This window comes from Stegostoma tigrinum, chromosome 24 (genome assembly GCF_030684315.1).
Source record: "Stegostoma tigrinum isolate sSteTig4 chromosome 24, sSteTig4.hap1, whole genome shotgun sequence".
In the NCBI taxonomy this organism is placed as follows: Eukaryota; Metazoa; Chordata; class Chondrichthyes; order Orectolobiformes; family Stegostomatidae; genus Stegostoma; species Stegostoma tigrinum.
Window position 1 is genome coordinate 2,327,101 of NC_081377.1, and position 12,084 is coordinate 2,339,184.

At 41.0% G+C, this 12,084-nt stretch overlaps 1 protein-coding gene across 2 annotated transcripts in view; it reads right to left on the reverse strand.

The window, feature by feature from the left end:
* Positions 1–990: 990 nt before the first annotated feature.
* LOC125464974 (stromal membrane-associated protein 2-like) overlaps positions 991–12,084 on the reverse strand; it is a 64,348-nt gene continuing 53,254 nt past the window's right edge. For both annotated transcript variants that reach the window (XM_048557964.2, XM_048557963.2), the window contains exons 9-10: positions 9,168–9,475; positions 991–5,579 (exon numbers count right to left, since the gene is read on the reverse strand). In XM_048557964.2, coding sequence (XP_048413921.1) covers positions 5,445–5,579; positions 9,168–9,475 — 443 coding nt within the window. In that variant the 3' untranslated portion in view covers positions 991–5,444. The remainder of the gene's footprint in view (positions 5,580–9,167; positions 9,476–12,084) is intronic.

Here is a 12,084-nt window from a genome sequence, read left to right on the forward strand (position 1 = left end):
CCAACAAAAGAAGATTTAACCATTGTCCCATCACATTTAATGCTATTACCATTGCCAAATACCCCATTGTTAACATCCTTAAGGCCACTTTGACCAGAAACTGAACTGGACTAGCCATATAAATTCTGTAGCCACAACAGCAGGGCAGAAGCTTAGAATCATGCAGTAACTCACCTCCTGACTCCTCAAATCTGTCCACCATCTATAAGGTTCAGGTTAGAAGTGTAATGGTATACTCCCCACTTGCCTGGATGAGTACAGTTTCAATAACATTCAAAAGCTCAATGCCATCCAGGACAAGCAGCCCACTTGATTGGCACCAAATCCACAAACATCTACTTCCTCCACCAATTTCCAGTTGCATCCACCATCTAGAAGCACTTTTGAAACCCACATCCATTTCCATCTAGAAGGATAAAGGCAGCAGGTACATGGGAACACTACTGTCTGCAAGCTCTCCTCCAAGTCACTTACCATCCTGATTTGGCCATTCCTTCAGTGTCTCTGCATCAAAAGGTTTGAACTCCTTCCCTAACAGCATTCAAGGTCTACCTAAACCCCGAGGACTCCAACAGATCCAGGGAGGGTGGGGTTCTAGCACATTGGTAATGTCATTGAGCTAGTAGACCAGAGGCACAGGTTAATGCTCTGTTCAAATCACATGATGCCAACCGGGAGAATTTCAACTCAGTTCAATGAGAGAGAATTGGGAATTGAATGCTAACCTCTGATTGTGGTAAAAACCCAGCTGCTTCACTAGGGCCCTTTATGAAAGGAAATCTGCTGTCCTTACCACATGTAGTTCCATTACCACAACCACTATGTCTACTCTTTCGCAGGACAGTACAATGTGGTCAGCAAACTATTCAATTCTAGGGGCAATTAGGGATGGACATTAAAACATCAAATTAATAGAAAAAACTTTCAGAAATGGGGAAGTATCTACACATGGAATGAGTCAAGAAATAGACTTCAAATAAAACATAGCTCTTTTCAGTATACAAAGTAAAACTTTAATAAAATCTTTATTTTCCATTTCCCCTCAAGCTTTATATTACAGTGAGAATATATTTATTTATATTGTACAGGACAGAGCTGGAAGCAGATAACCAGAATATGGAAACATTCACAGATAGGTTACTCCATTGCTGGCCATGCTTACGATGGTGAATGGAATTGCGCACTAACAGCATAGCAATTTTTCATTTAAATCCGAGTGTGATGAGGAGCACAAAGTAACACTTTGCCTCACACTGAATATTGAGTTGGTCCCAAGCAGTTTAGTAGACAAACAATACCAAAAGATTAAAATGACTCTGGACGGGTGCCACTGACAGGAATAATATTGAGCTTCATAATGGTTCAGAATCGATTATAGACAAAAGCACTCTGTAACAATGGAAGTTAGCAGCCAAGTGATGGAGTGGCTGAAAATGAAAGTAGCACAGTCGTTCAAGGTTCATGTCCCTTGGTCTTAAACCAGTCAACCTGTGACCCCTAAATACCTAACCTCTGACCCAGCCTGACAGAGTTGACTTTGGGAACAGACATTGCTGCAAGTATCTGGACCATTCTTCAAATCAATGAACAGGGAAACCACAGAACAGCAGTCTGTCCTTTACTGAGTTTAGAGAACATAACTTGTGTATTCTAAAAATAAATTTCAATTTCCAATCTAACACAAAGTTACCCTTTACATTCTAGTGACAAATAAGTGGGCATTTTGGGATAGGGCCACATGACTTCCAATAACGCAGCATACCTAAACCAGCCACCATGCGAGATGTATGCAATACAAACCATCGTGCCTAAGTTATTTATAACAAAATAAAACTATGCCTTTTATCCCCTGAGCTCTGTATAACTATTATCCTCTAGTTAGCTAAAATCACAATTGCCATTTTACTTATTTGGAGCACTGTCTCAATTGTGCATTGAAAATTGGTGTTGCATACCTCTCTTCGCTGGCCACACAAGTCAACCTTCCTAAGATATATAAAAGGTATTCATTTTTTGCAGCAGAGTTAATATATAGGAATTTGTTCTTTATAAAAAAAGGCCTCATAAAAATAGCACACATCAACTTTATATTAGTATATTCATATATCTCTAAATAACACATCAAAGCTTCATCCAAACATTAAAGCTCCATCTCCAACCTCTCCTGAACATCACCAATACCCCAGAAGACAAAGATTTTAATTCCCTACCCTACTACATCACGGATGCAAGTGAACATTCCACCTTTGACAGGGCAGAAACCCCCTTTATATCAATGCCATTGTATACCAGGTTGTAGGGAATACCAACATCTGTCAATCACCTTTAGGATTTACACTGTCAATTCACAGGAGAAAACTTGGGAGAACTTCTGAAAGTGAGCGTGCGTACATACACACAAGACCTACATCAACATAAAAGTGGCTTTGGATTTTGAAATTACTGCAAGTTGAACACACCTTTTTATGACAGAAGAGTGAGCTCAGTATAGCTGCTCAATCCAGTGAACAGAGGTCAGCCTGGACCCTGGTTTTTATCAGGCCAAGGGGCAAAGAGGGCAGCAGCCTGGCTCTTGAGGCAGCACAAAGCAGGGACAGAAACAGATCATAGAGCAGGGGTCACACTCCCCACACAGCAGTCCACTCGAATTGGGGAAACCAACGCAATTACAGTTCATTACACTTCACAAGTATTGCTGACTGCTGAAGTAAAAGCACGTGGAGAGAACATCGATATGAAAGATCGTAAACAGTGACTTTTGTGAAATTTGATCACCCACCACCAAAATTACAGTACCAAAAACAGAACTCTCTTTTTGAGTGGGCGTCTATGTGCAGAAATGCTGTAGGGAGAATTCAATTGAACATTATACTGCCTCAGCACAAGACAAACACTGCATTCTGTAAACAGTATTCTCATTCACAGCTCAGAATATAGCTTTTTATTTTTTACGGTAGATCCTTGCCATTTATTACATTTCCTTTCGACTTGAAATTGAGTTCAACATTTCCATGAGGAAGGAAGTTAGTTTAACAGAAATTAGAAGCAAAGAAACACAAAGCCAATCATTAGCTGTGTTTCAGAACGTCAAGCTACAAATCCAAGATTTACACAGGATATTCTTTTTCCTCCATACAATTGAGTTTCCAGTTATTCTGTACTATGTATTAAATGATTCAAACAACAATTCAAATTGTGTAAGGTTAATATTTCCTGAATTCTTGTCAGACTTAGAGAAAACCTAAAATGTCATTGGGGTCTGCACCACATGAGCCAATGTATTTGGAACTTTCTGCTGTGTTTCAAGTCACTTAACACCCTTTAGGACCATGTAGATTCTGAACTGTTCCAGTTTGAGTAACTGGACTGCATGAGTTTGCTCCAATTGCCTTAGCAAGTCAATATTTCAAACAAAAAACCAAAAACTCAAAGTTGAGCTGCACCAGTCACCACTAGTTCACCAGTTCCTTAGACAACTGCCCTGACCTACTTAGAGCCTTAACAACAGATCATAAAATACTGTACTACAAGTAAAGAGTTAAAAATATTACTTTTTTTAGAATTCCCTATCCAGGTATAATGACTCAGCAAAAACCAATATTTCTAAAATTATAAACGTGACATTTGCCCTAAATCTAATTAGCAAACTCGTGGGAAGTCCCATGAGATGTGTTTTAGTGGATCAGATCTCTTTATTGCCCAGCATCCCTCCCTCAACACTTTTGGAAGTTAGTTAAAGCAGCAATGTGGCTGACAAGTGCAAAAGGAATTCTCTCTTTTCCCAAACCTCAAAACAAAAACCCAAATACAGGAAATCAAAGGACACTCTCCATTCAAACTGGCGAGGGGATGATCAGATAGTCGCACAGCAGACGTGCAGTACCTTATGCCCCATATGCCATTCCCTGTAATCAGCTTCCAGTTGTTTCACAGTATCTGTTTAAAGTCCTGCGGTACTTCTTTCGTACAATTAGACTCAGAGATCAGTGCTAACTCGTGATCTAACAGTCAGACAATCTGAGGGAGGAGGATTGTTGGGAAGAAGAAAGGGACACTTTTGTGACTGCTGGGAAAATCAGCAAGTGTCAACCTTTCGGCGAACACTGTGCTCTCTCCTTTCCATCCACAGTAACAAGTGTTGATAGTTCAAGTATGTTCTGTGCATGTCAATCCAGACTCAGTACACCAAATGAGAGAACAACCCAAAGTCCTCAGTCTTCAGCCACCTACAATATGGAAGAAACAGTACCAAATTTGTGCATTTGAACATCTTCCTCAACCGAACAACAATGGTTATTATCTGCCAAACTGCAAGGAGCCTAACTGGACCACAGACCTGAGGTCAACAAAGTAATGTAAGCAATTTGACCAATGCAGTCTGTGAACGTGATTCCACTCCACCCTCATTATGGCCTGTGAAACCCTAGACACAATCTCCACTCTTGTTCTGCCTCCTCTGACATTCTCACAAAAACGCGCTGAGCTCCACTTTAAAACAACTGTTTGCGGTTTAAAAGCAGTCCTGTGAAGAGACTATTTGGCCAATGAGTAAACTGGTGACTGAGTGAGGCATTTCACTCTCAGATGGGCAGAGGGGCAGGTCTTAGCTAAACTGTGTTCGGTAATATTGGTCACAAATTACGGAATAAGAACGTTTCTCCATTTCTTTTGTGCTGTCATTCTTCCAACCAAGATTTGCTGATCTGTAACTAAATTCCAAACGAGCTGTTACAATTTAAATATGGAGTCAGTGCCAATCAACAGATGAACTGTTAAAATAGCATTACTATATAAATTACTGTAAACAATACCAATCACTTAATAATTAACCCAATAAGACAATTTTAAGAGGTGTGCATTTACCAAAGGTTTTTAACCTAGATGAGGGAGGTCTTTGTTAAACATAAGGCACATATATGCTTCAGTTCATACATTTGCATTCTGTTTAACAAGGCTCAGGTTGATTAACAGGACATGAGTAATTATCACTATTCTTTGCATTATCACCATGCTCTTCTCAATCTGAATAGCTCTGTCTTGATCATTTCTCTCAGAGCTGTATCTTATCAATTGTAAACTAGCACTAATAACAAGGCATGGTGGGATGTGTTGCTATTGTGTCACAAAACAAATGACAAACACATTTAAACAGTAACAAGTGGCTAAAGCTGCACTGAGCACAAAGATCACACACCCCTCCCACACTTTGTTTAAAGGAATCACACTCCCAAAGAATCCACCTTTGGGAGAAAAATATTTGTTTTAAAAATTGACTTTGGTAATGATGGCTGCTGTTTTGATGGTGAATTTCTCGCCAAGTCTGTGTAGGATCTACAGGCAAAAAATGGAGTTGAGATCACACACAGCAAACTGGCTAGAGTAGAGAAGAAGCCATGGTTCTGAAGCACGGAGCGATTGTCGTTTCTTGTTTATTTGTGGTCCAGTTACTTCCACATCTGGGTGCCCACAGATTGCCCAGCAGCTGGAGCAGCTCCTGCTCCCATGGGTACTGATGACTGTCCATAATTCACCATCCCATTGGCACCATAGAAATTCATTCCTGCCATCTGTTGAGTCATCTGAAATGAAACAAAGCCAAGTAAGGCACTGGGTACAATCTTTACACATACTCTTTAACCAGACAGACACCTTATATGAATGAACTGAAGGACAGACTGAATTGAGCAGACAGGGCCAGACAAATCAACATAATGGACAGAACTGTAACGTTACAGACGCATACTAAATTGCTAATTCCAGGAGTAATCTTTGATGGGGAGCTAAATTTCAAGAAATAGAACTATCCCAGCTGCTGGATCATTAAACGAAAAGAATTCCAAATGTAAAGACGGCATCCTTTTGTTTTTCTTCATTATTGGATTGTGGACTTAAATTGGAAAGGTCTGTTTTAAACTAAGGACTGGGGAAAGAATTACTGCACTTCTGAAAGCAAATTAGTGGAAGTCATTGCAAGGTGTGTTTACACTGTAGCTTTGCAAGCCGTGGGGGAAGTGAGGTAAGACAGCACAGCACTGGGGTGTGTGTAGAGCATAATTCAACCGACAAGAGGTTGCTGACTTCTGTGAAAATGTGATCAGACGTAGACGTAGGAAGTGATCAGCTCGAGGATTGCTTCCAATTTGTATTTATAATAGACAGCAAGAAGCCACTGGCCTTCTGGAAGAACAGATTCTGTGTTTATTTCTCTGCAGTAAAAGTATCTGAAGCCTAAAGGAAGGTGGTTATTTTCTCCCACCAGTTGCTATAAGCTGTCGCCTTTAACCAGTAACAAAGACACTCTGTAATGAGTGTACCAATTATCTTGTGCCTCTTGTAAAGAAGTGAAAGAATGTGAAGAAAGAAAACCAAACAACAGGTGGTCTTGGGAAGCAAAAGGAACATTTCATTGAACCCAATTGAATAATGCTATTACACTGTGCTTCTCAGATTTTTTCCTTCCCCAACATAATGTCAACGCTTTGATATTTGTCTGCCTGTGCAGGGGAAAGGGGGTTAGACTTTCAACTAGTCCAGTGATAGGCTGATGGTTGTTTACCTGTGGTGAGAACTTGTGTACTAAACACTAGTTCTTGTTGAGTGCAGGAACCTGATAAATGTTTTCCATTAACCTGATTCCATCAAGCAGGTAAAATGGGGACTTTGCGTATTTAGATTAAGATCATTGACTCTGTGGTTACCCTGGTGGAGGGGGCTTGAAAATCAGTGCACTTTCCTCGAATCAGTCTGAAAACAAGATCCCTTTTAAGTGAAAAGCACAAATGGGTTTCCACTGACGTGCATGCAGCATACCGAATATAATCTTTGCAACCAGAAGATAATGATAAATGATGATTAATATACATCAACATCACGGAACTTAAAATATAAAGAGAGGCAGGCACAGTTCTGTGAAGACATTTCAGAAGGTCAGAAGTAATTTAGAACAGTACACTAACAACAAACTTCCTGGAAGGCACATAACTCAGTCAAGTGTCTGGCTGGACTCCTGTCATAGTAATGAATGAAATGCTTATTCTGCTTTGATTCTGACAGATCAGAGGCCCACTTGTGGGTTTTGTTTTGACTTCAGTTCAGAAAACAGAACACCTTCCACCAGACAGGACAGTCAAGTTTCAGTTCAAGGAGTATTTTCCACATAGCAGAAGAGTTTTAGTTTGTCACAGAGATGCACAGAGAGATCAGGTGTTCAGGTCCTTTGTACACTGAAGGTGGCAACGTAGGTCGATAGGGTGGTCAAGAAAGCATACGGCATGCTTTCATTCGTCGGATGGGGCACTGAGTACAAGAGTTGGCAGGTCATGTTACAGTTGTACAGGACATTGGTTTGACCACATTTGGAATACTGCGTACAGTTCTGGTCGCCACATTACCAAAAGGATGTGGTTGCTTTGGAGAGGGTGCAGAGGAGGTTCACCAGGATGTTGCCTGGTATGGAGGGCACTAGCTATGAAGAGAGGTGAAGTTGATTAGGATTATTTACATTAGAAAGACGGAGGTTGAGGGGGAACCTGATTCAGGTCTACAAAATCATGAGAGGTATAGACTGGGTCGATAGCAAGAAACATTCCCTCCCCTCCCAGAGTGGGGGGCTCAATTACGAGGGGTCACGACTTCAAGGAGAGAGGGGAAAAGTTTAAGGGAGATACGTGTGGAAAGTTCTTTACGCAGAGGTTGGTGGGTGCCTGGAATGCGCTGCCAACAGAGGCGGGCACAATAGTGCCACTTAAGATGTATCTGGACAGATACATGGATGGGCAGGGAGCAGAGGGATATAGATCCTTGGAAAATAGGCAACAAGTTTAGAGGATCTGGATCGGCGCAGGCTTGGAGGGCCGAAGGGCCTGTTCCTGTGCCGTAATTTTTTTTGTTCTTTGTCAAATCTTCAGGTTCAATGTGCCTAGTGATAAGCTATCATAACTGAAAAGGGGTTTAGTCCATTAGAACCGAAAAGAAGTTAACACCAGCAGTCTGGAAAAGCAGTTGTCCTAGCAGGTGATCTGAGAAGGGTCAGTTAAGAGAGCAATTAAAGAGTCAAGTTAGGAATGATATTTCTCTGGGATTTCAGGATCTATAAAAAGGATACAACAGGAAACCTAGGTGGTGGCAGGACACAATGATAATTGTGCAATAGTCAGTCATTCTCACTGCTCCTGTCAATGCACACTCCAAATCAGAACCCAATTCTCTTATACATTGCTCAAAATTGAATGGTTCAATCTGATTACTTAATGGTAACATGACTCAATGTCAAGTAACTGGAAGGGCCCAACATGTTGAATAAACAAAAATTGAACTACTTAAATATGCAACACAGACTGCATAATTCCAACTTAGTGTAAGAATTTTTAATTCTGCGACCTTGCCTGTTGTCTCATCAAATTCCAGACCCTGATGCTGAGCAGAGGTGGCTGCTAGGAGACATATACCGTGGAACTTACTGTTAAGTGCCAATTTAGTAAGTTCTGCTTCTCCTCGAATCCTAGTATGTTGAGATTGGGAATAAACATACAGCCATACATACCCATGTTGATTGGGTATGTAATAGTCGGGTGATGGGAGAGTACTCTAGAAAACAGAACTTTAAATCGCACTAATTAATGGATTCAATTTAGTTCAAAAATATATGTTGTAATTTCTGTAAAATTGACCATGAAATTGTTGGATTGTTATGAAAGCTCAACCTGTTAATAATGTCCTTTAGGCAGGAATATGTATAACCCTTATCTGATTTGATCAGTATATCCCACATAAACGTTGGTGGCCTTTTACTGCTCTCTGAAGTGGTCCAACAAGTCATTCTGTCATAGTGGACCATTTTCTAGTATCACTATTTCCACACACTCGCAGAGAAATCGCATAGGTATTAAGCAGACAGCTCATGAGGTTTTCACATTAAGATGCCATGTGTCCACGGCCAAAACATGTAAAGGTGACATGCGTCAAAACAAATAGGTTATGGATGAAGAAAATTTCAAGCAATATTGTCCAGCTGGATTCTGAATGGAGATATGACTGTGAGCTGCAATTGCCTCTTGAACAACACGCTGAGGGGCCTGCTACAGCAAGTTTGCCCATGTTACCATACACGTGAGTATGCTGCAAATGCTGTGTTAAGACATGAAGGTGCAGGCAGGAATGCTGCTTACCTGGGTGATGTTCCATTGCAGCTGCTGTGCCTGCTGGACTCCGTACACCGGTTGAGGCATGGCCAATCCGCTCACGTAGGCACCCTGTTGTGCTGCCATCCCACTGGGCATGCCCATTACTCCAGCTTGCACGCCTCCTACGTATCCTCCTGGCAGTGTCACTGGGGCCATCATACCCATCGTCTGCCCTACATTATTCATCATGCCACCAGTTGGTGTAACTGCACTACCCATAGGTGGGAAGTTGGTGTAACCAGATGGCAGACAGGGAGCGTACGGCACTTGTCCGGAAGGCATGAACATCGTGCCTACAGAAAAGAGAGAGTAATGAGCTCCTCGTAACAGCTTCTGTTACAGGATTGAAAAGAATGCACACGCAAATCTAAATGACATCTCCAAAATCTTCAAAAACAAAATGTGCGGCAGGCAGTAAAAGCATGAGATGTAGTTGAAAGCACAATCTGCAAATGCGAGAGATTGAGTTAAGTAAAAAAAAACAATGGAAATGCAAAATCATGTGGAAGACAGTACAAGTCAGTTATCCTTATCCACATATCTGAAAACCGCGAAGACTTAGAAACGGAAGACCTTTTCGAAAGCGGACCCAAAAGGATCTGTAGGCACTCCGAGTTCAGGCCCTTTGGAAAAACAGCTTCGCTCAGCCCAAATGGATCCAAATTAACCTAAAGGCAAAGATTTTTTTCTCTCCCTGCAAAGAGCCCAAACTCAGAATGTCTACAAGTCAATTCAGTCCCTTGGAAAAATGCAGTTATTTCCAATAGACAGGCAGTGGACCTAAGTGTATCTTGGTAAATGCAAGTGATTTAGACATTGCTTTATGCCTGATTCTTCTATTATGGGAATGCTGCCTATACACACCAATGCACACAACGTGATCGATAATAGTTGGGTGCAACTATTACAGAATGCAATACCCATTCTGAATTATTTAATGGATCCATTAAAGCAAGGTGACAAAGATTTCCCAACAGAGTCAATAAGACTGGAAATGTCTAAGAAATATGAGCAGACACTCTGATCTTGACGTTAACTCCATTTGCCAAGTTAGAATAAGTGACTGAAACCGCACGAACCTATTTACTGCATTGTATCCAAAAACCAAAAATATCCAACATCCAGAAAACAGCTGGTTTTCAGATAAAGGGTTAAGCCAGGACTCAGCTTTAGGTCTGATCTGCCCGCCTTCACTAGGTCAGGTGGTGTCTAAACGTTCTTATACCTTCAAAGGCTAGAAAATGCAATATTCATTTCCGGCTAGTACTTTGGTTACAAACTGATAGTGCTGCAAAGGTATGGCACTTTGCTGAACACACAATAAACTGGAAGAAAGCTTTTGTCTGTAAACACAGTGGTGGGACCATTCACATGTGAATATCAGTCAGGAACAACTGTGCTCGATGCAACTGGACTGACTGAAACACACTGAATAGATAGGATCGCAAAACAAGTGGAACTGTTGATATCAGAAAGCTCATCATGAGTAAATTCCTTAACAGACCTAGCATTTCAATTAGGTATGAAAACATTATGGTTATGTATTAATGAAGTAGTAACCTAGAGGCCGAGACCAAACGTCAAGTGAATCCAAGTTTAAAAGCCACCTCAGCTCTTCAATTTAATTATAAAAAAGCCTTAGTAAAAGTCACCGTGATTAATATAAAATTTAACTGGTTCATTGAAGTCCTTGAGGGATGGAAGCCTGCTTTCCAGGCTGTTTTATATGTGGTTGACTTTTAATAGCCATCAAATGACCTGAAAATCTGCAACAGAGATAGTAGGAACTGCAGATGCCAGAGAATCCAAGATAACAAGGTGTAGAGCTGGATGAACAGAGCAGGCCGAGCAGCATCATAGAAGCAGGAAGGCTGACGTTTCGGGCCTAGACCCTTCCTCAGAAAAAGTGATTTAGACAATGCTTTGTGCCTGATTCTTCTATTATGGGAATGCTGCCTATGCACACCAATGCACACAACGTGATCAATAATAGTTGGGTGCAACTATTACAGATGGCAATACCCATTCTGAATTATTTAATGGATCCATTAAAGCAAGGTGACAAAGATTTCCCAACAGAGTCAGTAAGACTGGAAAGGTCAGACCCTTTTTCCGATGAAGGGTCGAGGCCTGAAATGTCAGCCTTCCTGCTCCAATGCTGCTGCTTGGCCTGCTGTGTTCATCTAGCTCCGCACCTTGTTATCCTGGAAGTCTGCAACAAACTCTTCTTAGCTACAGCTTGGGGAGAAGTCCCACCACCCAGGGCAATAAATGTGAGACTTGACAGTGACACTGATGTCCCAAGACAAATTAAAAAAAACTCCAAAAGTTGGCAAACTAATAGAAATGATATTTAAAGCTACAGGGTGACATTGAAAGGATGTCAAAATTGGTGGAAATGTGGTAGTTAGCGCTCTCTGAGAGGAGTGTCATGTACTATAGGAGGAAAATTCTGGAACGTAGGTATATTATAATTGATGATGTTTATTTGTCCCATTGGTAATCTCAGGACAAACACTTCCTGCATCTGCAGTGTTGGCATCAGAACATCACCTGCTTGTAATAAAATTCAAACAATCCATGTATAGATCTGTGTGGTTCTTACCCAATTTCAAGTTCTGAGTTTACTTGTTGTGCATTAACTGTTCTCTCTATAAAATCTGCTCTAATTGTTCAGTGAATGAAGAAGATATCTAATCAAGAAATTTCAGTCAGCGAGATTTCTGACCTTAAAAAGAGGGGAGGTGAGGACACATGCTTTCACTGAAGGGTTGCTAGGTTCTAGAACATTTGATCTGAAAAGATGTTGGAAGCTACGATTCCGTAAACAATTTTCAAAGGGAACTGGACAAGTATGTGAGGTGAAGAATGATTAGGGTAACAGAAAATGCAGGTGCATGAA